This window comes from Mus caroli, unplaced genomic scaffold, assembly GCF_978045245.1.
Source record: "Mus caroli unplaced genomic scaffold, Mus_caroli_1 scaffold_12, whole genome shotgun sequence".
NCBI classification, from domain to species: domain Eukaryota; kingdom Metazoa; phylum Chordata; class Mammalia; order Rodentia; family Muridae; genus Mus; species Mus caroli.
This window is the reverse complement of record NW_028227267.1, coordinates 14,757,487-14,782,507: the sequence shown is the minus strand read 5'-3', so window position 1 is coordinate 14,782,507 and position 25,021 is coordinate 14,757,487. Positions and strand designations below refer to the sequence as shown.

At 41.8% G+C, this 25,021-nt stretch overlaps 1 protein-coding gene across 8 annotated transcripts in view; it reads right to left on the bottom strand.

Moving 5' to 3' along the window:
* The window catches only part of Kat6b (lysine acetyltransferase 6B), a 174,027-nt gene that overhangs the window by 44,918 nt on the left and 104,088 nt on the right, over positions 1-25,021 (bottom strand). For 5 of the 8 annotated variants that reach the window (XM_085828410.1, XM_085828408.1, XM_085828409.1 and 2 more), the window contains exons 3-7: positions 16,043-16,151; positions 7,214-7,329; positions 6,921-7,002; positions 4,174-4,306; positions 484-1,412 (exon numbers count right to left, since the gene is read on the bottom strand). In XM_085828410.1, coding sequence (XP_085684536.1) covers positions 484-1,412; positions 4,174-4,306; positions 6,921-7,002; positions 7,214-7,329; positions 16,043-16,151 — 1,369 coding nt within the window. The remainder of the gene's footprint in view (positions 1-483; positions 1,413-4,173; positions 4,307-6,920; positions 7,003-7,213; positions 7,330-16,042; positions 16,152-25,021) is intronic. The other 3 variants (XM_085828413.1, XM_085828414.1, XM_085828415.1) reach the window with 3 other exon arrangements.

Sequence of the window (25,021 nt, the reverse complement as noted above, 5' to 3'; positions counted from 1 at the left end):
ATGCACACTCTAGCACAGATCAGGCTCTGCTGAGACGGACGCAGGATGAACTTTGCCATGAGAAAGCAATGGAGCAGAGGGAGAGGCAGAGCTGAAACCTGGCTGGAAGCATTGCCAGCACACAACAAGGCAGCACTGGCTACGAGAGGCGGCACGCACAGGAGAGAGCACGGCAGAAGCGTGGTGGTGGCTACTCATGCGGACTACAAAGCCGGGAGCAACGCTATGAAGGTATCTGGAGGGGAAGTGCCTAGTGCCACTACGAATGGAAATAAATTAATAGGAGGCTGGAGATATTAGTTGGAAAAACACATTTTGGAGGTTTAGACAGAATTAGAAAAAGGTCAAAGTCTCACTGCATGTGTGTCAAAGTGAGGAGCAGAGAGAGTGAGCCAGAGCCTATGTCGCGAGCTGGTTTCCTGGCTCTCTGGGGTTGGGGGAGGGCGGGCAGAGGTCGGGCTGGAGCTTTCACCTTTTGCTTACCATTATCCTGATCAGGGTTAATCCTTCCGTCTGCCAAGCTCCCCTTCCCTGGTGACGGGGTCCCCATCTGAGGGGTCACTTTATATTTTAATCTGCCTAGCATCCTGTGCTTTTTAAGAAAAGTTGTTCGCTTGAAGTGAGCAATGGCTTTAAAAATATGTCCTCTAGTCATCCCCCAGCTACAGGAGGAGCGAGAGAGAAACCTGCTCCTAAAATCTCGTTTTCCAAAGAAACGGGCTTTAGCCTTTGCCGTGGAAGAGAATTCAGTTTTACGACGCATGCGTTTGGGTGGTGCATAGCTTGGGTGTCCCTTTTTTCGAGACTGTCCCTGAGTGGTATAGATATGAGAAAGTCCATCAAAGAGAGCCTTCAGCTGGCTGTTGTTAGTAAGACTGCTAAAGGAGGGCTCACTGGACTGGCTGGAAGAGCTCTGGGTAGAGGTAGAAGAGGTGGAAGAGCTGGACTTTTGTGAACTGGGGCTCTGACCAGAGATGGGGGTAGGGGGCGGAAGTGCAGAAGGTGCAGGTTTTAGCTTTTGTGTGGTACCTGTAGCCAACACATGAGAAGTGCATGACTGTTTCTGAGAGACCTTTTTCCTTGGACGATAGTGCTTTGAAAAGTCTATTATTTCACCTCGGGATCTGCGACCATCAGGTGATGGTGTAAAAAACTTAGTAAGGCCATCAATGAGCCCTTTGGTTTTCTTGTTAACTTTAAGTGTAGAGGCAGAAATGTAGGTGGAGGAGGTGGTGGTTTTGGTGGTGGCACCAGGCCGGGTGGGGTCTGTAACAGCCAATCTGCTGCTTGAGTCCTTCCCAGACGCAGCATGACCAGATGAAGGTGTGGTACAGACTTTAGTCTTTTGACCCCTACCAGGTGACCCCCTTCCTGTGAATGCACTCATGGATCCTTCATCACTGGTTACAGACCTAGGCAAGAATTTAGAGAATAGTATCAGCATTAAATAACAGAACTATAAAGGCATCTAATAACAAATCTATAGAAACTAGATGCATAGTCAATGTACTTGAACTTGAGAAGATTCACTGCAACTTTAAGACTGGGTTTCTGTGGGTGCCACCACCTATGTGTTTCTTGGCTGGAAAATAGATTCTATTTGTGTGTCAGGCTCCTACCAGGGCCTGTCAACAGGTACTAAGAGAATCCACATGGACTCAAGGACAGTACAAGGAAGAAGAATTTTGCAGATACTAAAAACACCCAATGCTTTTGGTATAATTAAACCAAAAATAAGTAATCCCCAGTGTTGTTACAAGTAATTATGATTTCCTGAAATGTCCTCTCAGAAGCCTCAGAGGAAGTAGGTATCCAGAGTAGAAGGATATACTCATTTCTAGGTAGAAGTAATTTCTCACTTAGTTTGAAAAACTACAGCAGTACAATTTGGGTATGTCTATAAATTTGTACTGAAAAATAAAATAAAGGTTTACTCTTCTAGTTTATGCTTAGCATGATAAACAGCCAATAATACTAGGATAAAAGACAATTACAGCATAAAATATTGCTGAAAAAAGGACAATTGCAAAAAAAAAAAAAAAACAGAAAAACAAAAACAAAAAAACTGAAGAAATGATTCAAGAGAAGCTGCAGCAGGTCGGACATGGAGTGGGAAGTCTGGCGGGGAAGCAGCACATTTACCATGGTCATTACCAGACACTTGGCCCAAGGACCCTGCCTCCTACTGGGACTGACATCGCACTTTGTGGGATGTTGGGTTCTGGCCACACTGCTGTAGGAGGTCACTCCACAAACACAGCTGCCCACGGGAACAGGACTGGCCGCCTGCACCACCCTTGGGCAGGCTTGGGAAACTACCCACTTTGCAGGAGGGATTTAGGCAACAGAACCATTTGCATATGATCATGACAATGCTGAGGCTCAAAGTTCCTCATTTAGCTGAAAGCTAATGGAGAAATGGAAGCCTGAGAATGGTATGATAACAAATTACCAGAACACCTTAAATAATTACAAATCGACCACGTTTTAGTGCCTATCTTGTACACAAAGATTTAATGAACCAATTTCTGTAAGGTTCATCTGAGGTGGCTCAACTGCCAGGAACTTCACCTGGCACCACTATTTCAGCCACATCAGGTGAACACTGGAGATCTCTGGGGTCACTAGAAGACACAGTGAGGGTTAGCGACAAACAACTCATCCAGGCTAAAATGTCTGCGTTATAAAGCTGCATCTGGACTGGATCTGGAGTAGATTGGCCAGAAAGGATAATAGGCTTATAAAGCATGTGAAAGAAAATCTCCCCAGACTGTCTTAAAAATTCCTGAGCTCAAAGGACAATTCTGGACAAATGAGAAGTTAGGATCCGTGCCAGGTACAATTTTCAGCTGTGTCCTTTGTTTAGAAAGTTTATATTCTAATTTGGATTTTATAAACAGACCTTGAGGATACGGTCCCTTTTCAAGAACAATGCCTACATGGGAAAAATGAGAGAGAAAAAAAAACATAATTTCTACTTCAAATGACACTAAAATAAAAAAATTTATTCATAAATGTTTTATATTTGTTTCTAGAAATTAACAACCAAAAATCCATTTTAAAATGTCTACCATTCCAGTTAAAGGGCTTTCGTTAAATTTTACTAAAAAAAAAAACAAAAACAAAAACAACAACAATAACAAAAAAAAACCCTCTGGGAAGGGGCTTATACTTTCTACTTCTCCTTTGGAAGATGAAGCGCAGACGAGCTTCAGTACAGTGAACCTCTTAAGGTGAAAGAAGGGGGAAAAGAGATACAAGGAGGAGTCACAGTAGGTTTTCAAGGCGGGTAGAATATCTTCTTGTATATAAAGCACAGGGCCTCTGTCCTTAAGCCCCCAAGACAGCCTGAGCTGTCCAGTAACTCACTCTGTAGACCAAGATGGCCTAAAACTCTTTGCCTCTCACATGCTGGGGTAAAAGGCCTGCACTACCACGCTCAGCCCTGTGTATGTGCTTCTTAATACTGACAGCTGAATCTATATTCTATAGAGGTTAAAAAAATGCATTCTCTTCATCTTTTTTTCAACTAAATTTAATGACAATTAGACAACAGAAAGAAGTTGGAAATGGGACTATCATAGCAGACTTGGGGGTTACTGCAAAATATTTTATCTGCACCTGCCGAATGGACCCATCTAACTTTTTACAGGACAATAATTTATAGATTTCTCAGAAGCTACTATTTTGGAGAAGAAATCTTAAAAAAAAAAAAAAAAAAAAAAAAGTGGTAATATTACATTAGCATCAGAAGGGCGATTTTTTTTTTAAATGCTATTTGGAATGATAATAAAACTCTCTAAAGACATGAACAAAATACTTTTTGGTTTAAAAAAAATTCTGTGAAAATATTTATAAAATTAAGCTGTTTTAATGCTCAGCCAATAAAAAAGGCTGAGAAAGTTTGCAGTTCTTACAACACTTCCATCTTTGCTGCTTGAAACATGTCACTCGGTATCAAAGCTACTGCCAAGAGAAGACCCCAAAATACCAAGTGTAGTTACAAATGCTATTTTTTGAGGGGAAAATCCCACAGCTTATGCAAAAGGAAAATACTTATTGAATTTAGAAAAATTATGCTAAAAAAATCTGACAAAATTCGAGGGGATTACAATTACCTACATTTTTTAAAGCACAACATAAAAGATTTCTTTTAATAAGATCTCAACCTACAACAATCGTTGCTTTAATTTATTTTTCGGTCGTCCAATGGGTTTTGCATATCGCCGTTTTATTTGTGCAGCTTTCTCATGAAGTAGTTTTCTTCCCTTTTTCTTTGGTCTGCAGACTTGGCAAATCCACATCCCTGAATTAATATATATATGAAAAAAAAATTTAATGTTTCACTTAAGTTGAAGATATTAAATATAAACCTGTAGTTGTAATCTGACCAAGGACGCCTGTATGCAGCTCTTTCTCTAGAAAAGTGGGTCACTCCCTGTTGCTCTCTTTAGAAAAGACACTGCTGAAGGTCAAAGACGCCAGGTCAAGGTGTTGAGAGCAGAGGCTGGACCTGGCTTACCACTCTTCCCTGAAGCTGTCCCCATTACACCACCCACCACCCCATACTCACCCAGGGAAACCTGTGTGTGTGTGTGGGTATGTGTGTCTGTGAATGTCTGTCTGCCTGTCTGTCTGTGTGTAAATGAATGCCATGTGTACGTGCTCACTAAGGTCAGAGAAGGCACTGGATCCCCTGGAACTGTTATATGCAGTTGCACACTGCCTGGTCTTCTGGGAAAACAGCATATGTTCCAAACCACAGAGCCATCTCTCCAGCCCAAGCCATAAGCTATTTATCTTTTATTTCTTTCTAATCACTTGGGAGAAAGTTTTTAAGTCAATCAATCAGACTTTTGAACTTTCATAGGAGAAAAAAAAATTGTTTGTTTTATCAATCGCTTTTGGAAATTTCCAACACTAAAATGGTTATGAGTTTAAGTATTTTAAAATTAAAACTTAATTTTAGGTCTCTGGCACTATAATAATTGAAATTACATGTCTAGCATATTAAAAAAACAAAAGATGTGACTATTATAGACAAGTTTAGTAGACCAAAAAGCTCCAATTCAAATCAGTGAGTGGGGAAGTGAGGAAACAATTCGCTGAACTCCCTGCAAGGAGAAGAAGAGCTCCTTCCTATTCTTCACGAGAACAGTTCAGTCCTCTCCCTTCCCCTCTGCATTAGAGAAGGTCTCAAGTGGCCCAGGCTGGACTTGAACTCTAGACCCTCCTGCCTCAGTCTCCCAAGTGCTGGGATCATAGGTGTGAGTTACCACAACCTGTTACAAAAAGTTTATACACTAACCAGAAAAGAAGTTAAAAATGATAACTCATTGCACAAACATCTCTCTACTAAAATGTAATTTCCATGAGGTGGGGATAGAAATCACATAAACTAAGGCAAACAATCCTACGTGAAAAATAAAATGTGGCAAACACCAGGAATCTAAACTGATTAATATTTCTGTAAAGCTGAAGGTGTAAGTACTTGAACCTCAATGGAAAAATGATTAAAGTATAAAACAGTATTCACAATGATGCGAATCGATAATCAAATACAGAAGTTCGGTCTCCTCAACTAAAAAACGGGAAAAGAAGTCATGATTTTTTTTCCTTAGTATCAAACTGATTTAAAATATTAAGACTATAGTTTTATCAAATCAGATATTACTACTCATATGATGAAAATTATTTTAAAGATGTTAAAAGGTAAAAGGAAGTATGTCTTTGGCTCAGTGGCTCTATTAGCTTTGTCATGAGGATAATTCCTCATACACTGGTGGTCAGTATAAAAACTGACAGCCTTGCAAGTAAGTGGCCTCTAATTAGAGAAAGAATTCCTCTCTACGGATTTATCTTCAGGTGTAAGGGAAACACTTGAAGTATCTACTGTAGAGAATTGGTTAATTAAATCAATTATGGTTCATTTATACATGAGGCTGCAAAATCAAATACCTTCAGGAAGCACCTCGACTGCATGTGACTAAAGCAAATTAGAACACGTGACAATAGGGAGCAGTGACAGGGTGACAAATCAAAGCATGCATGCCCCATTGAGACAACTCAAGGTAAAATTGAAAAGTATCGTGCCAACAAAGCTTATTCATGGCCCACAAGCAGTTCTGGAAGCCCTGCTCCGTGTTATGGTGCTCAACATGACTTGTGTAAAATCATGTTTAGGAGGGCGAGCAATGATATGAGGATGCTTACCATCTCTTATTGAGGAAAACTCAAGGTTACACACACATTTGCAGAACGGTCCCTTGAAAAGGGCGTGTAGAAGCAGGAACCTATTGGTAACTGTTTGTCCCCTCACCCGCCTTTATATTTCTCTTATGTTTGTATTCTCTATACCTTCTACAATGTCAATATATACATACTATTAATAAAAGGGCAAGCTCATTTTTAAATGTTTAACATATTGCAAACATGAGGGCAGGTACATGGCTGACTCACACAAATAAACAGAGAAGAAAACTCCATATTACACCAGATACAGAGAATTCCCATGTTCATGCATTTAAACATCAACCAACAGCCAAACCCTGCTGGCTTCCTGGTTTAGTACTCTGAAGTCATCACTGTCATCATGAATTTTATAAATATGCAATTCACTTCCTTTACTGGATAATACAGACAGGGTTATACACTCCTGACAAGAGAATCCTCTTCCTCCCAAGGTCTGAATTTTTGTGTTGTTACCCTAACCAAATGACTTTACAATACTCTTCTATTGAAACCTGCAACAACATGGGGTGGGAGTGGGATCTCCAGACATCACAAGCAGGTTAGCAGGCAAGGACTTTGCTTGTTTGCTTCACAGTGCTGGGAATTCCACCAGGCCTCACACAGCTAGGCACGTGCTCTACCATGCACCTGCACTCCCAGCTCATTTTTAATATGGTTGGAAAGTTCACCTTTTGGCATTCTGGAAAGTGGTGGGTCACAGCACTCCATATGGAATCCTCTATCACAGGAATCACAAAAAAGCATATTATCCTGTAATACAACAGATTAGAGACTAGTTGAGACTAAGACCAGTTGAAGAACATCAACACCCAAGTTACCAGGTTAACTGAGATGTAATAAAGGAGCCATAGTTTCCCAGTGTGGTGCGCCAGTACCAATGTTTAAACACTGCAACAGTGTGTTGGAGGAAGAGCCCCCCTCCATCACCGCCCTGGCGCTGGGATGTGAGGCGCGTACTCACTGCATTTTTGCCCTGGACTCGACATGCGCTGCACGTCTTGCACTCGATGCACTGCCACCTCAAGGCCTTCACATTTGCGGTTAACTCAGGACAAAACTTCAGACAGGATGGGTGTCCTGCAATACAAAGCAATTACTCTGTCAATAAATAGTGCCTTAGTTTAATAGAACTCTCATTGCCTTCATTCAATGGATGCCACTGATGCCGACCAGTGAGCCTTAGGAACTCAAGAACAAAACTGGCTTTAGCTGTACGGGCTTACTTTCTCTTCTTTGTCTCTGACTTCTTTCCCTGCATATATGAAGTGACTGTAGAGACTTTCCCTGAGATATAAACCCTGAACTTTATCCCAGTTTCAACTATCAGTCTTATAGGACAGAGAGAGAGGGGGGGGGGGGGGAAGAGGAGGAGGAGGAGGAGGAGGAGGAGGAAGTAGCAGCAGTAGAAGCAGCAGCAGCAGTGGCCTGGCCTCCACGCGCCCACAGCCATTGAGGATGCTGTGCTGGATGTTGGTAACCAGGTCCAAACAACTGGCCTCTGTGTGGTGAACTCATATAAAATAACAGAAAAGATGGCTAAACAAGAAACTGGTCAAGCTCAGTATGGTGGTGATGCACACCTGTAATAACATGATTCAGGGGTCTGTACAAAGCAAGATCCCGCCTTAACAAAGAGCTGAGACTGTTTGGAATGCTACAACTCCAAGTGGGTTGATGAACTCACTCATTACATAGTACACAAAGAACATTTACTCCTAGGACAGACGAAGAACATCCCACTGCCCGGGTCACTGAGTTTCAATTCTTTTTTTTTTTTTTTTTTTTTTAATTTTTCGAGACAGGGTTTCTCTGTATAGCCCTGGCTGTCCTGACACTCACTCTGTAGACCAGGCTGGCCTCGAACTCAGAAATCCACCTGCCTCTGCCTCCCGAGTGCTGGGATTAAAGGTGTGCGCCACCACGCCCCGCTTCTGAGTTTCAATTCTAAAAGTAGGGGAACAAGCATGGAATTTGGGAGCTGAAGGCGAAAGTGAGACAGGGCATTAGGAAGCCACCCTCGGCAGGTCCCCTCGGCCTGCTTGGACACTGTGTTGCTCCACACAACCCTGGGCACTTTTTTTTTTTTTTCTTTTTTTACCCCAGCAACACTCTGCACGTCCAGTTTGCAGAAAGCCCCAGAGGAACAAGACCAGAATTCCATGAGTGAGGGGACAGTGTGAGCTGAGGCTCTGGAAAGCAGCTCCATTTCAAAACTAATGGCCCTTTTTCACACAACCCCAAGGAGATCTCCAAACTTGATTATTCTTTCTTTTTTTTTTTTTTAAATCTGGTCTTTAAATAGCAAGAACATTAGAAAATCCCATGTGAGAGAACTTATAACCAAGCTGCAAAGGGAAGCCCGAGGGGTAATAAAGAAAGCAGATTCTGTAATTTCAAAACTGTTTTATAATTTCCTGACTTTGGCAGCTTCATTGTTTAAATATGTATTTTGGGTTCCTGCCAAAAAGGTTCTCCTTCCTAAAGCTTAACAGGTGCTTCATAAAATTCCACTCACCAGGAGAGTTGGCTTTTTGAAGTAAGAACATTCAATATCAATCATCAATACCATTAATAAAAGTACACAATTCCTACTCTTTAAAAAAAAAAATCAAAACATCTGTATTGAAGATGTTGAAAAAATCAAATGCTGCCAACTGGTTCCAGCTTCAGGCTTGGAGAGAGAGACACCCAGGCATGTGCGGTTGACCTCCAGTCTCTTCTAAGGGAGAAGAAGGGTCTCTATACAAAAAGGGCATCAATACCCCACCCTCAGAAACTGCAAACAAGCACTGTTCACTTGTTAGCTAGAAGAGTATGGTTGGAAGGGAGAGGTTAGAAGCTACTTTGATCAGCTCACCCCCTCCCCATGTTGAGTGGACTAAAAACTCAACTTTTAAAGAAGAGCAATTTAAATTCCTCCCTTAAAATGGATCTTATCAGCTTAAAAATACACCATTTACTCCTTCCCCCTTTATTCCTCCCTGTAAGTCATACATCACCAGCACAGACGACCTCAATTTCATGCACTGAGTATTTCTCTACCTTAGACTCTCCTTTTGTGCTTTGTAGCTTAGTCTTCAGTAACTAAGGTAATTCATATCATATTAGAGCTTACTATTTATTCCTGCAGATATCCTACAATAGAGACTTTTAAAAATAATTTTGCATTTTCAAAAGTAATAGACTCTGGCCATTTTCAATCAAAAGCAAGGAACATTTTTCCTCTTAATGCTTTCCTCCACCTTAAGCAATAGCATCTGAGACTACTACTATGTAAGCTACCCTACCGAATTCCAAACTCTTTAGCCCATCTTTTTTAGGAAGCAATCTTCCCTTTATTTAGCTTTAAGGAAACTTATAGATTCTTCCAGCTTGACAATTCTATGGTTCTGTAAAAGATGCCACGCAGTGGAAAGACATTTCCATTTGTTTTCCTCACATTAACTTTAAAAAATGAAACAAAAGATTGTACCTCAGTCTTGATGTATTGCTGTACAATCGATAGTAATGAGCTACTAGAAATCAATGGTATTGATAATATAATCCCTAACCTCCTACTGAGCCATAAACTTAAGTCATTTCTCTAAAATCCTCGCTCTCTCTGCTGACAGAATTCATGAGGATTTCTTTCTGGAAATGGTTTTATAACTGTGGTTTGCAATGTATTGGATTTTGAGAGCCATATTAAATCTTCTTTCACTTATTCATTAAGCACACAAGTAGTTATAATTTACAATAGTTTTATCTAGTAAAACCAAAGAAGAGTGGCTTAAAATTAGGTAAGTACCAAAGGAGCCACAAACCTGGAAGTCCTTGAGAAGAAAATCCATGTATAGTAAATACAGTGCTGATCCAATACCCCAATTCTCACGCCATGTAGACAAAGCAACTCTACAAGCATGGGTCTGACTGAGGGCCTGACGTCATGAGGAGAAAGGCAGAGACACTGGGAGCATGCAACAGTCTGCACTTGTCACAGCAGATTCTGAAGATGGAGGAAGGAAAGCTGGAAGCCAAACACTGATGCTCATTCCCTCTGGGAAGGGGATTCACCTGATAGCAAGGTAAGGAAGGGCTCAGCAAACAAGCGAGCAAATCCTACTACAACCAATGGACAAGGAAGTGGATCCAAACAGCGCCCCAAACCTGCTGACACCTTGACTGTAATTTGCTGAGTCCTACACTGCACTTCTGTCCTACAGCTGTAAAATAAAAAGTATGGTGTCTTAACCTACTAAATTCGTGGCATCAATAGAAAAATAACCAAGGGCCGGGGATGTAGTTCCCACCTAGCATGTTCTGAATTCCAATGAAGGTGGGAGAGAAGGCAGAGAAGAGAATCAGGTGTCCGGCTCCTCAGGCTGGTTACTTAGCTTTCAGTGTATGTAAGTACTCCTTCTCCAAATGACATTTAATTAGCATTAGAAATAGTAGAAAGTGAGATGACTCCTAACCTTTCAGGTCTCGTGATGTAGCAGAAGGACAAGTACTAATGCACTCTAGAAGCAGAGACAGAAGAAACTGAATGCTCAAGAAGACCAGCCTGGGACACACAGCAAAACCTTACTTGCGACAATGCTTGTCCACCATGCACAAAGCCTTGAGTTCAGTCCTCAGTGCCACAAATTAAAAGGCTATGGAAAACACCAGTCATACATCTTAACAAAGGGATCCCTTCCTGCCCTTGGAGCAAGTGCTACACTGTGGCACTCAGTTACAGAAAGAGAAGGAAGGCATCCACCACCCTAGTCTCCCAATAAATAGCATGTCTAACCCAAAGCCTGCACACTAACAGATCTAAGTATCTCCATTCTGCATACACAGATTTGCTGTTATAATAACCTGAAGTTCATCTTCACCGAACTTTGCATCAATTAATCCATGGCAGCCTAAGTTATCTTTGTAAGTTTAAAATCTGATCATGGAATTTTTCTGTGGCTACCAAATTGACATAGGAAAAAATTTAAATTCTCCCATACAGGTTGCAAAACCCATCTAAATTGGACCCCTGTTAACTCTGCCCCAAACCATAATCTTCTGCATTCTGCACTGATATCGACTGGTTCCTCTCTCCAAGTCCATGGAGTTCTTCTCCACTTCTGTGTACTCCACCTTCCTCAGCCTGCTCTCCTGGATCCATTCCATGGACCCACTTTGGTTAAGGAGGCCCTTCTCAGCCAGGTGGTGGTGGCACACACTTTTAATCCCAGTCCACAGGAGGCAGAGACAAGTGGACTTCTGAGTTCAAGGCCAACCTGGTCTACAGAGAGAAAGCCTGTCATGAACAAACAAACAAATGGATAGCATTCTCTGTTCTCCAAGTCCAGGGGCCACACTGTGCATTGTTCTTGATCTTGACACCATCACCAGGTAAACAGGCTTCTGATGCTGTGATGTTCAGCCTTATTTCAGGGCCAATGGAGCAATGGAGCTAGCTGACCACTGACTAAAACCTTCCAAACTATGGTCCAAAATAGACTTGCCTTTCACTGTGATGACTCAGTGACACTGTGGCTTCTTGAGGGCCGGAGCTCCCCTTCCTCTTCTGAGGTGAGGCTTTCATTCCTTGCATTTCTATGTACTCCTCTTGGAATTCCTTCTGGTCACGGCCTCTGCTTTCCAACCCAATGATCCAATGTGTGTCTAGTCACTGTGAAACTAGATGACTAACCAACTGCTCCCTGAGGCATTCATACATAACAACTCTAAGAAACCAGTGCTAACTGCCGCCCCGCCCCCAACCATACATACAGCCACCTTTCCCTCCCAGCTCCCCCAGCACGTGTTTCTCAGGATTGACACAGGGTAGGTTCCCCAGGCTCCGAGGGAGGCTGACCTTCTACCTACAGATCCTGCTCATGTTCTGCAGAGAGGTTGTCCCTCTCCCAGCTGCGCCTTAGCAGCCTCTCTTCTGCCTCCTGTTTCAATGAGCTTCCACTTAGTGCGATGCTGTAATTTTGAACTGTACACTTATCTTAGATTTGCTAATTTGAAAACACGCATGCACACAACTCATCTGTAAGTAAGATTTAACCACCCGGCAATCTGAGCAGCAGACACAAAATTTCATTTGGCATAATATCTAATACTTATGTGAAGCTAATTAAAGATAATTTGGCCTTAATGAGGCAAGGAGAATAGAACAGTGTTAATTTCAAAGTAGGCCGACCCATGAAAGTCAAGTAAAATCACTCCCCAGTCTCAGCATTTCCTCAGACCTGACTGAGGACTGTCTCAGTTCCCAGATTTATGAGTGGCTAGGACAATCTCAGGATGTGTCACGTGGCTGACCATTTTACTACCCTCATGCCAGCCCCGTGGATCTAGGGGACAGACTTACATTTTACAGAGCAAGAAAACTTCTGTTGCAGGAAGGGGAGTGGGGCACGGGGTTGGAGACACTACATTCGGGCAGCTTTCTGTACCTCACTTCACATTTTTACTGCCCTTCACTTGAGCAGTTTTTTTTTTCTTTAAATGGGACTTTTAGCAAGGAAAAAACAGAGTTCTGATCATTTGTTATACAGTCATCTTTAAAGCAGAGGAAGCCCAGTGATCTCACTTCATGTGGAAGCAGAAGGAAACAGTTACACGCACGTCTGCGAAAGCTCAGTGCAGTACAATCGTCATCACAGCAATGGGGCTTCAGAGAGAGGTGACTAAGAGCGTCGAGCACATATGGGAAGCACATTGAATTATCATCATCTTCCTGATGGCTGCATCTGGACTGCCTTCTTCTGGCTGTACATTACTCATGGACATTTTTCTTTTTTAACAAAAATATCTTATGTTCAGAATCCCTTTGATCCTTACAAACAGTCCCGATTCTACCCTGCAGTCGGCGGGTCCTTCTGTGGATGGGAAGGCAGCAGGCTCTACAAGGCTACCTGGAGGACCAACCTTTAGTTCCCCTGGAGCTGCAGGACTGGACTGTGCCAGCATGGTTCCCATCCTGACAAGGCACTGCAGAAGCATGTGGTCCATCATGGTCTTCCTCATGAAAACCATGGTGTTAGAAACCACATGTACCCCAATGCCTCCTAAGATTAACCACATTTTACTTTGATGCTTCATTTTTTAAAAAAAATATGATTTATTTTTATTTTGTGTGCATTGGTGTTTTGCCTGAAGTGACTGTATCCTGAAGCTGGAGTTACAGACAGTTACAAACTGCCATGTGGGTCCTAGGAATTGAACCCAGGTCCTCTGGAAGAGAGTGGTCAGTGCCCTTAACCCCTGAGCCATCTCTTCAGCCCCTTGATGCTTCATTTTTAAGAGGAAATAAAGAATGAGGGCGTACATGTCTACACAGCACTCCATAATTGGGATCTTCTCCCAGCCCTTGAAGTAGTCAAATCCAAGCTGATACACGCACAGGTGGCTAAGGAACTGCCACAGCACTGCTCTACTTTAGATGCCAGAGAGGCCCCTTCAGGCATCCGCTGTGCTCTACAGATACACTATGCCCCAAGGCTTGCATTTCTGCCAGTAACAGAGGTAGATGTATGTGATCCAGGGACAGAGAACCTGAACCTTCTCTACTTGCTAGGAAAAGAAAGGGTACTTTTGAGGGCAGAAAGGACAACCCTGGGAAGTAAGGATGGAGAAGTGGGAAGCTTCAGAGAAAAGACATTTCAGCCACTTTTGTGCAGAGGGGGCCAGACCTCCCTCTGCTGGGTCTTCAATCTGAGAAAACTAGGGGAGCTTGATGGTATTATAAAGTCTAAGATCAACCTGGGTAGAATTACACCTTGATACCCTATAAGGAAGGCCTTGGAGTTATGATAAAATCCCAGATTCGCAGCAACTCAGCAGGGCCGGGTGTGTCATCAGCAGTGAGGAATATATGAAGAGAATCTTTCTTCCCACTTGTGCAATCTGTCTACGTGCCCCATGAATAGATACTAAAACAAGATGGTAGAGGGCATTTTAACATACAGCTTAAAATTCACAGATAAACACCAGATGTCTGGACACCACAGAACTCATCAGGCAGTGACACAAAAAAAATAATTCATTTGAAATGAGCCTTGTGAAAAGACCTACAAGGCAAGTAGAGGCAGACTGATGAGCGAGGCACTGCCTGCCCTGAGGAGCAGGGGACTCATAGGTTGAAATAAATTAACCTGAGCACACAGACAATGTTTCTATGCTCTTCTGTCACTACCCAGGATACCATGGCCAAGTGAGAGAATGCTAATGCATCCATAAAGCCCATCACCAAGACAGCAGAAGACATCTTTTAGGCAGTGCTTGACATGTCATATCATGAAGGCTCTTTCCAGCTAGTCAGGTCCTGGAGGCTGCTGACCACAAATGGCCTATCAAGTTGAACCTATGAATAACCAACTAAGAACCATTTCACAACATAATCATTCCTCAGTATGACATATTTCCTCTATCCAACCATCAAGCAGCTGTCCTATGTGGTGACAAATTTTAAGTTACTCACAGCAATCAAGTGGGACAGCACGAGAGTGTGGAAAACCATAAGAATGGGAGCCCATGCAGACTATGGACTGGGCTGTTTAGTTCCTCTAAGTGTAGAGGTAAGCACCCTCATGACTAATGAGGGCAGCACCTTGTGGAATGATTAGGTGTCTAACTGGGAGGAAAGGCAGTGGTGTGTGAGAGCATGCTGTAGGTTCTGCAGGGCTGTTTTTCTTCCTTCCTTCTGCTTGCTGGGATTGAACCTAGGGTCTTAGACAAGCGCTTTACCACAGAAATAAAACTCCAGCTGTTAGCCAGGAGTTTTAAACTAACATTTTGAGGGAAAAAATATTTCAGTATCTGAGAGAAAAACAGAAGACCACCAACACAGAAAGATTAACTTTTACAACCTTACAGCTGGGGCTGTAACTCAGCAGTAGTGTTTGCTTAGCATGGATAAGGCCTTCAGTTTGATCCTCAAGGGGGAAAAACAACAAAACAACAACAACAACAGAAGTATTCATGGGGGACCTAGTATTACCATTTCATATGCAGGAAACTATGTGTGTGTGCATGTAACCTGAGTGACTTTTATGTGCCGAATCAAAAAGAACAGCCAGTAAAAGAAAACCTTTAAAAACATAAACACAATTTGCATTTATATCTCTGAAAAAAATTGGAGGTATAATCTTAAAATCAAATGGTAAGAGCAGAGAAGACACACTCCTTGACTCTCATGGTCTGTCCCTTTTCTTCAGTTAACATGGAGCTGGATTGAATTACTACATTTCACCAGTAGGTGTCGTAACCCGAAACAATACAGACTTCACTGGAGTCCTCTCTGAGACTGGGGAGAACAGAAGGGATATACTGTGTTTAGCTTAAATCCTTTGCTATGAGCTAGGCGTGGCAACGATTGGATTTGGGAAGGTGAGGCAGGAGACTGACTGAGGTCAGGATTTAAGAGTTTGGTCCAGGCAATATACTGAGCATCTCAAAAGGCTCAGGGACAAGTAAAAGGAGTTTGATGCCAGCCTGGGCTACATGGAGAGACAGTTCAAGAAACAGTCAAACAAACAAAATCTCTCCTGTGATTTTACTTACTGCATGCACTGCAGTCTAACACTGGAGCTTGGTTACAAATACTACTGAACAGAATCATATAAACATGTAACATAGGCTGGTATTGATACATTCATACTTCACCCTTGACCTGTATAATGTTCTTACATTTCAAACCTATTCTATCACAAACGATGTCTTTAAACAGCATGTCCTGGGAGGGTTCGCTCCAGACTGAGAGAGAGCAGGAAGCTCTGACAGTGGACACCAATGTAGAACACGCACAAACCAAACTCACCACTACTGCCACAGTCTGCACAAGACAGGAGCTCTTCTGGTTTCTTTTCACGATTTGACTCTTTCGTCCCCAAACAGAAGCTACATATTGGAATGGGATCGGCACGGGGCTATGAGAAAGAGAAACAAAAACAAAACCAAAACATAGTGTTAGCCTTCCTTTCAAAATTTAAAACAAATTATTAAATTCAAAGCGTCTTACATATTTCTTAAGGAAACCCTGATAAATTAAACAATCAAAAAAATCAACATTTTCTAATAAAATTCATCATAAATGATGTGGTAGCAAAGCCATATCTGAATACATTTAAATGTAGTCATTAGACCCAGGAGTAACTTTTATGAATTCAGTGAATCCTAAGGCCTTCAACTATCACAGAGCCTTCAGAAGGAAGGTTAGGGATTCATCTGTGGTCCCAAGTGTTCCCATAGTCTGTATGTACAATAAACTGTTCATCTACTCAGCAACAAAGACTATGGATATCATCTAGTTAATTAGTGAGATTATTTAGCTCAGCTTTATCAAGTGTTGTGATTATTCACCTATTAAATACCGGACATGAAATGCGTGCTTCAGAGAGCCCATGAACAGAGAACGAGCAGGAGCTAAAATTCTGTCGGACTTGAGAAGATCAAAAGACTATTAACAAGGCCTCTCTGGCACCAAGGGCTTCAAAGGGAAACCAGGGCACACAGAAGAGATAAACCCTCCATCTCTGACATTCACACTTTATAAAAGAAACAACAAAACATTTGTCTACCCCCTGGCACCCTTTAACTCTCTATGGCAATTGCTTTTAACAATGTGTAAATCTACATACATTCTGTGTCTCCTCTGTTGATTATTACTGCCAGCAGGGCAGACATTTCCAACCGTATGAATGCAGTTCACTGTGCCTACAGATCTACATTATCTTGAACGGCCAAAACTGTATAAAAACTAAAATTTTATTGCACATTCCAAGCCTTCTCTCATGTTGTCTGCTAGTTCTTCTCTGAAGTCTTTATATGGAATGTCATGAATCAAAAATTCAGTGCAAGAAAACTCAACATAATCACAAATGTTTTTATATGTAAATCACAAACAAGATTGTGTTAGATCTAATTCTCTAAGTCGACAGCAGCACAGAATAAACCTCGTTTGGGCAACCATTCAATCCCAAATGCCTAATACGTAGCCTGGTTCACAGTAGGCTCTCAAAATATGTTTACTGGTTGAATAAATAAAGAACCAACTGCCAGTTAAAAAGAAAAATCAGCCACTTCTTTAAGATAATATTTTGGATGGTTATAATGATTCAACAAATGTCTTGGTTCCCTTTAACAACATGCCATGAAAGTCAAGAATTCATCTTATGACCTAGCATTCACAAACAACAATTAATATGACTGTGACTTTCATCTTACAATATGAGTGTTCATTATCCTGCCCTTATTTGCAGCCTAATTTGTTCTATTAATATATGCACAGGCTTCACTTTCTGAGGTAGCTTTACAAATGGATTTTTGTAGCTCTGTTAAAAAGGCTCAGTGTGGAATATTCTGCACCAGAGAAACCAAGAGGACAAGCTACAACAAATTGGTCAGTGACTCCAGCCACAGTTTCTGAAAGGCCAGATAATCAGCACTGCGTAATTATGGATCCATAGTCATTACTTGCAACTGCTCGGCTGCAGTACCTTGGGAACACTTTTGTTCCTTTAAATAGCAATTAAAAGAACAATCTGGTTTTAAAGTGACAACGTTCCCCTGATAGATTCTAGCTAAAGCACAGTCTTTGTACTAATGGGATCCTTGCTTTCATTTGATAGAACAATGTTCAAGCCACTGCCACCACCCTAACAGTGATAAATAATTTACAAAATGTCACATATCATTCACGAAATGAAATAAATCCAAATCTGTAGCTCCATGTTTCTTTCCAGATGGATTTTTAGCTGAAAGAGAGCCATGGCCATCAGCCAGCATTCACGCTCATTTTCCATTTGTAACTAAAGGTAACACAAAGGACAAAGGTTGCTAGTAGTTCATGGCCAGAAAGACTGATGTCCCGCACACTGCCCAATAATAGAAGCAGAGATGCTATCACTTCACGCCACATTCAAGTGAACCCCACCATGCTGATGTATGCTCAAAACCATTTATTTTAAGGATAACTATCTCACAATACTCTATAAAACCACTGCATTATACAGAAATGTCTGCCCTGCTGAATTATTGATAATTCAAAGCACTTTTTGCTAACCTCAGTGTAGCCGAGTCTAATTAACTTTAAAAAATTGTCACTTGTATGAAATGAAACTTGTACAGTAATGCATGTAAATGGGTCACAGAATTATTTTGATTCACTATTTTCAGATGACATATAAACTGGGTTTTTTTGTTTGTTTGTCTTGGTTTTTAAAAAATAATCCCTTAAAGTAAAATGAATTCTAGTCAGAATGAGGTCTGGTTAAGTAGCAATTTGATTCCACACAAATCTATTAATGACAAGTGGTATTTAAGAACTTTGAAAACAAGAAGCCCAAGGTGATCATGGTGGCACACACCTGTAATCCTACCACTTAAGAATTAGAGGCAGAGAGCTGGGCGTGATGGCGCACGCCTTTAATCCCAGCACTCATGGGGCAGAGGCAGGCGGATTTCTGAGATGGAGGCCAGTCTGGCCTATAGAGTGAGTTTCAGGACAGCCAGGGCTATACCTGTCTCGAAAAACAAAACAAACAAACAAACAAACAAACAAAAAGAATCAGAGGCAGAAAGACTGAACTGGCTTCAAAGTTAGCTTGAGTTTCAAGGCTAGCCTGTGCTACACAGTACCACACTCAATAGCTCCCTTAAAAGAAAACCAAAACCAAATCCAAACAACCTAACTTTATTTGGAAATTCTTTTCTGAGACAGGGCTTCTCTGTGTGTAGTCTTAGCTGTCCTGGAGCTCACTCTGTAGACCAGGCTGGCCTCCAACTCAGAAGTCCGCCTGCCTCTGCCTCCCCAGTGTTGGGACTAAAGGCGTGCGCCACCACACCCAGCTTTATTTGGAAATTCTTAATTCCTTTCTTTGCTCTCTGGGGCGGGGGTGGAGGGTTGCTGGCAGCAACCTAGCCATCTTGGTGGGTAAAGTGGCTACACAAGCAGAACAACTCAAGTTCCGTCCTGAGAACCCACACAAATAGACAGAAAGGGAAAATGACTCGAGTATTATTTTTTGACCTCTAGTGTGCATAAACAATAGAATAATAAATAAATATTTGAAAGAAAAAAGCAAAAGAAATCTCATAATGACATCTAACTTGTTGGTAAAATTTCCTATGATGTTTGGTTCTGCTAAACTAATGTTAAGCCTAAAACAACATTCAGGGAGTGGTGATGGTAAGAAGTAAAGAGCTGACTCTGTCCTGTAAGCCCCTGTCCTGCCTTGGCCAAGCAATGGTACTTAGGCAGCAGGGAAGCCCCTCCTCCCACCACCTCAGTTACTCACCAAGCAGGTATGTGTCATTATCCCTACTTTACCTAGGAACCTAAGGGTGTGAGTGGTTAGGGAAATTTGCACTCGTCCCAGTGGAGTTCTGAATCACTCCAAGCCTGTGTCCCTAGGGCCCAGTGCTCAACCTCACATTTCCCTCCATGACTCTCTCAGAAAAATAGAGGACTGAAAATTATCTATCAGGAGCAACACATTTATTGATGTGTTTAGCACCTCTTCAATCCACTTTCTTCCACCACCAATAGGATGTTGTGAAAGTACTTAAAAGCATGTCTATAGTGCTATGCTGTTACTAGTCACAATGGGATTGCTTTCTGTAACCAATATGGGACTAAGACCATGTGCCTCCAAGTGTTTCCATAAAGTGCTTAGGACAGCCATGCCATTCTTGGTGAATCTACCAGTAAGAGAAACAATTAACGCAAATTTAAATTGAAGAATTCTTTATTAAACAATGTCCCTGGTCTCTTCAAAAGAATGCCAGTCATGTGAGATATAATATACATGGAGACTCAATATAACCCATGATCCTTGGTTGGATTAGTGGTTTTAAAAAAGATTGATTTATTTATGTGTATGAGTGTTTGTCTGCATGTATGTATGTGTAACGTGTGTGTTTAGTGTTGTGAGGCTGGAAGAGGGTGCTGGGTGCCCTGCAACTACAGCTACAGGAAGCCGTGAGCCAGCACATTACTGCTGAGTACCAGACCTGATCCCTCAGCAAGTACTCTTAACCGTGAGGCATTTATCTAGCACCCTAATTCTTGAGTCACATAAAGGATCTTTCTGGGATAATTAGGTAACGTGCACTAAATACCGAGTAATACATAAGCCAGATATCAACTTAAGTGAACATATTATGATCATGTTGGGCCATGGCCAACAAGCACAGTTTTAGAGATATGAGCAAATACTTAAAAGTGTCATGGTATGTCCGTAACTCTCAAATGACTCTGAAAACACCACTACACCTAAATACAGTAAGGTGTCTGGCTATGCCGCAGAGTGCCCAGCTGGCCATCAACATGAAAGGCACACACACACATTCCACATCACTCTGTCCATTTCCTGCCATTTCCAACATCTTCAAGTCTAGAATCATCAACATCTTCAAATATGGGGGTGGGGAGTATTCCACTCTCAAAAGAAGACTATTGCAAAGTATTAAACACATGGGTTATAAGCATCAGAGAATAGAGTACTATAACAATCCAATCAATGATTCACAGGAAATGTTGAGGACAGACAACCATACTCATTTAAAGAGAGAGAAGATGGTACCAAAATCACAGTAGACAAATGATCCACTTTCTTCAAAATTAAATTAACAGGGGGCAGAGGAAGCAGGTGAGCAAGACTTGGAACTTAGAAGACTGAAAGAAAAACCAGGCAACTGTAATATGTAAGCTCCATATGTCAGACTGTCCTTAAACTCTGTATATAGCTCAGGTTGGCACCAAACTAACTATCCTCCTGCCTTGACCTCCTGAGTGCTAAATATGTACCACTCTTTGACCTTATGCCTTTCTCTTGATCATGACTTTAACTGTAAATGTTGTTTTTAAAAGTTAGCTGGGTATGGTGGGGCCTGATTTAATCCCAGCCCTAAGGAAGCATAGACAGTTGGATCTCTGTGAGTTTGAGGCCAGCCTATTCAACATATGAAGTTTCAGGACAGCCAGGGAAGGGACTGAGACGTATACTCTAACTTTGGGAGGTGGCAAGCTGGGTATTTTCTTGCAGGTGGAAGGTTAGACTCAGTGGCTCCTGGGCACAAAGCACAGACCCCGAAGCAGAAAGGAAACATGCTACAGCTGTGCTCTCTAGCAAAAAGACTCACAATTGCTCTCCCTGTCATTAACACACTTCTTGAGATTATGGTGCAAAAAAAGTAACCTAAGGTTTAGGGAGATGGCTCAGTGGGTAAGCTGCTTGCTATGTACTTGTGAACAGCCCAGTTTAAATCCCTAGAAGCCATGTAAAACCGAGATGCTGTCAGTCCTTGCTAAGATGGGAGGTGGAATGAAGAGAATCCTTAAAAGCCTGCTGGCCACCTGGCCCACCACTCACAGTTCATACATCAGAGAGAGCCTGTCTAGGGCTAGCGAACTAGCTCAGCATGTAAAAGCACTCGTTGCCAAGCTTGCTAACCTGAGTGCAGTCCTAGAAAGCCACATGGTGGACAGAGAAAACTGACTGTTACAAGTTGGTCTCTGACTTTCACACACCCATCATGGCACACAACTGCACACACAACTGCACACACACACACACACACACACACACACACACACACCACAGAATGATAATGAATGACTAACATCCAAGGCTGTCCTCTGACTACCACATGCAGCCTGTGGCATGTGCTCACTGCATGCACATGTACATATACACACAAAGATAAAATACATACACAACCATATGCATAACATAAATTTTATCAGTTTAACCAATTTTAAGGTGCCTTCATTGGCAACAGTCATAATTTTGTAGAAACATCATTACATCTATTTGTATAGTATTTTCCATCTATCAAACTGATATTCTACACATATCAAACTCTGATACATTCCTCTTTTTCTTTTCACTACTGCATTTTGTCTTTATTTCTAACTTTATTAATGCTTTACCCAATTTTCCTACATTCACTTTATATCCTTATCTCTGCCACCCTCCCAATCCCCTCCTCCATTCCCCAGGAGTCTCCCCTCCCTAGCACATCAAGTTCCTATAGGACTAGGCACATCCTTTCCTACTGATGTCAGACAAGGCAGCCCAGGTAGAGGAACAGATTTCACAGACAGGCAACAGTTTTAGGGACAGCCCCTGTTCCAGTTGTTAGGGGACCCACATGAAGACCGAGCTGCCAGCCACAAGTGTCCAGGCTAACTGACTCTGCTGGTCGTCCTGTGGAGTTCCCGTCCCCTTCAGTCGGGCTCTATGGATAACCACTGAGGCCTTTCTCCACTGCAATTTTTTTTTTTTTTGAAAATATCATACTCAAGGCATTTGAGCATCTTTGGGACCTCTGAGCTAAAAAATAAAATAGCTCTCTTCTGAGGAAATGCTCTTTAAACCCAGGACCATGCATGTAAGAAGTGTCATTACTCTTGTTAGTTTAAGGTACTGTACAAAAAGAAATCCAAGACTGTACACTAGAGCAGAATCAGAGGTACCGGTGCTCACGTGTGTGTGTGTGTGTGTGTGTGTGTGAGATAAGCTATTTCTATAGCCTATGTACACAATGAGGATATATGTCAAGGGCTCTCTTTCTGTAAGCCGTGTGGATCTGAGCCTTCTCTGATGTCCTTTAAACTACTAGAAAACACTCTCAGAGATCTGAATCTTACAGATGAAAGGTCCCATAGTCTGTGTGTATTTACTCAGACTTGCATGACTGGAAAGACTGAGATTTCAGTATGTTCCTTGAAGCTCTGAGTTTGTAAGAGCATACAACGTGTGCAGGTTGTCCAGTTCTAGGATGGCTCAAAGGTAAAAGGTGATTGAGTATGGAAAGTACTAGAAGGCTGACTTAAATATTGCCTTAATTATTGCCCAATTCACTCTGGTTATAAAGACTTAACAGCTTCAAGCCTTTTATCAATATTAGCACAAATCAATTGCTATGAAATTTTAATAAGTATTTTAAATTATTCTAGAATTTGATTCTCTCAGTCCCTGTGATGAGTATTAATTTTACAGGACTTCTTTTAAAAGAATCACCTTTACCAGTGATCATATGAACAAGGTAGGAAGCACCTCAACCAAAAACACAAGGAGTTTTTAAAAGCTATTTAATAAAGGAAAACTCAGAAGAAAAAAAAATACTAGCAGAAGGAAACAAATATACGGAATATATGAACCCACTTAAAATCTTAAATGAAAAACACTTAACCCAAGTACCTTTTCCCGTCTGTCCTTAAGCCAGGTGATTCAACTGGTTCTCTAAATCTCACCCTGTTCATCCAAGATACTTCCATAATGCTTTATCCGGGCCCTTGCTCCAGCTGCGCTGATATCTGGAGTTGGGTCCTGCTTTACTGCTTACCATAAAGTTCTGCTCATGTGTGCCTCTGGGCCTCAACCATGCTCAGTCTGTTTCCCGGGGAAAGTCAATGCCACAAAAACTATCATCCAAGAATTCTGGTCAGACAGCTCCGAGCCTCCCTGACATGGTCTGTCCTGTGTGGCATATGGAATTGGATTTAGGTGTCATCGTACCAGACGACCGGCACTGACTGCCCATTGTCTCTAAAACTATTCACTGGCCTAGTCCAGAACCTTCCTCACCTTGCTTTACTGTACTGTTGAGCACTCATCTCTAGGCAGTGACAGACTGACTTTGCTTCTATTCCTAAAGCTTAAGCTTCTTCACGTGAGGAAGGCCTACTTGATGAAAGCGCGGCCACAGGGTGTCTGGTGAATCATAGAGCGAGCACATCTGCGAGATCGGGAACTGTTCCTTCTTCTCAGGACCCTGACCACCAGTGTCTGCTTTCAAATATATTGTTAATGACTACAAGCACTTTGAGTAAGGCAAGCAGCAGTGGTGAGGTGTGTTCATCACTTATTGAAGGTGTTTATTCATCATCACACATATAATAAATGATACTTATGTTTACCTGGGCATATACTTCCCTAGGCATAATCTGACAAGACAAGGTTTAAGGTTTTAAAGCCACCCAAAGAAAATTTACCCTCCTACCATCATGAATATTAACTTTTAGAAATCACCCAATTAAAACCCTGTGCTGTTTTTATATTATGTCAATTTGGACATGGGGGAGTATTGGGGAGACCCAGAGAGAATGGGTTAAATATGATCAAGATACATTGCATACATGCAATGAAAAACATACAAAATAAATAGGTATATAATGCACACACGCTATGGAGCCAGGTCTGATGGCCAGTCTGCCGTGGTGAAGCATCCCTCTCCAACATGAGGGCCAGGAAGGAGAAAAGCTGAGCCGCTGAGAGAGACGGAAGCAGCAGTGTCAGCAGCAGGCAGACCCTAGAGTACAATCCCTCCATCTTTTCTTGTTTTTGTGGCCACATGGTATATCTTAGGCTGACCTTCATCTCCTGATCCTCCTGCCTCTAACTGCTAGAATCATATCAATCAATCAAACAGTCAATCACTCAAATCAATCAATTTATTTAGCGAGACAGGGTCTCACTGTGTAGACCAGGCTACTCAGAGATAGGTCTGCCTCTACCTCCCAAGTACTTGGATTAAAGATGTACTCACTGGCTCAATCTATTTTAAAAGTACTTTATATACATATTTTAAACCCACATCGGTTTAAATACATACTTCGGTGCTTTGTGACTGATAATGTGTTACTGTCAAAACTTTATACCTGACAGTACAGTGACAACACAGGTTGACAATGCTCCTCTTGTCAACTTACTAACATTTTTCTGCCACTTCAGTACTGGGTGTGACATTTATCTAACAAAGAACTAAGCTTCATTTCTTGTCACTTAGCCAC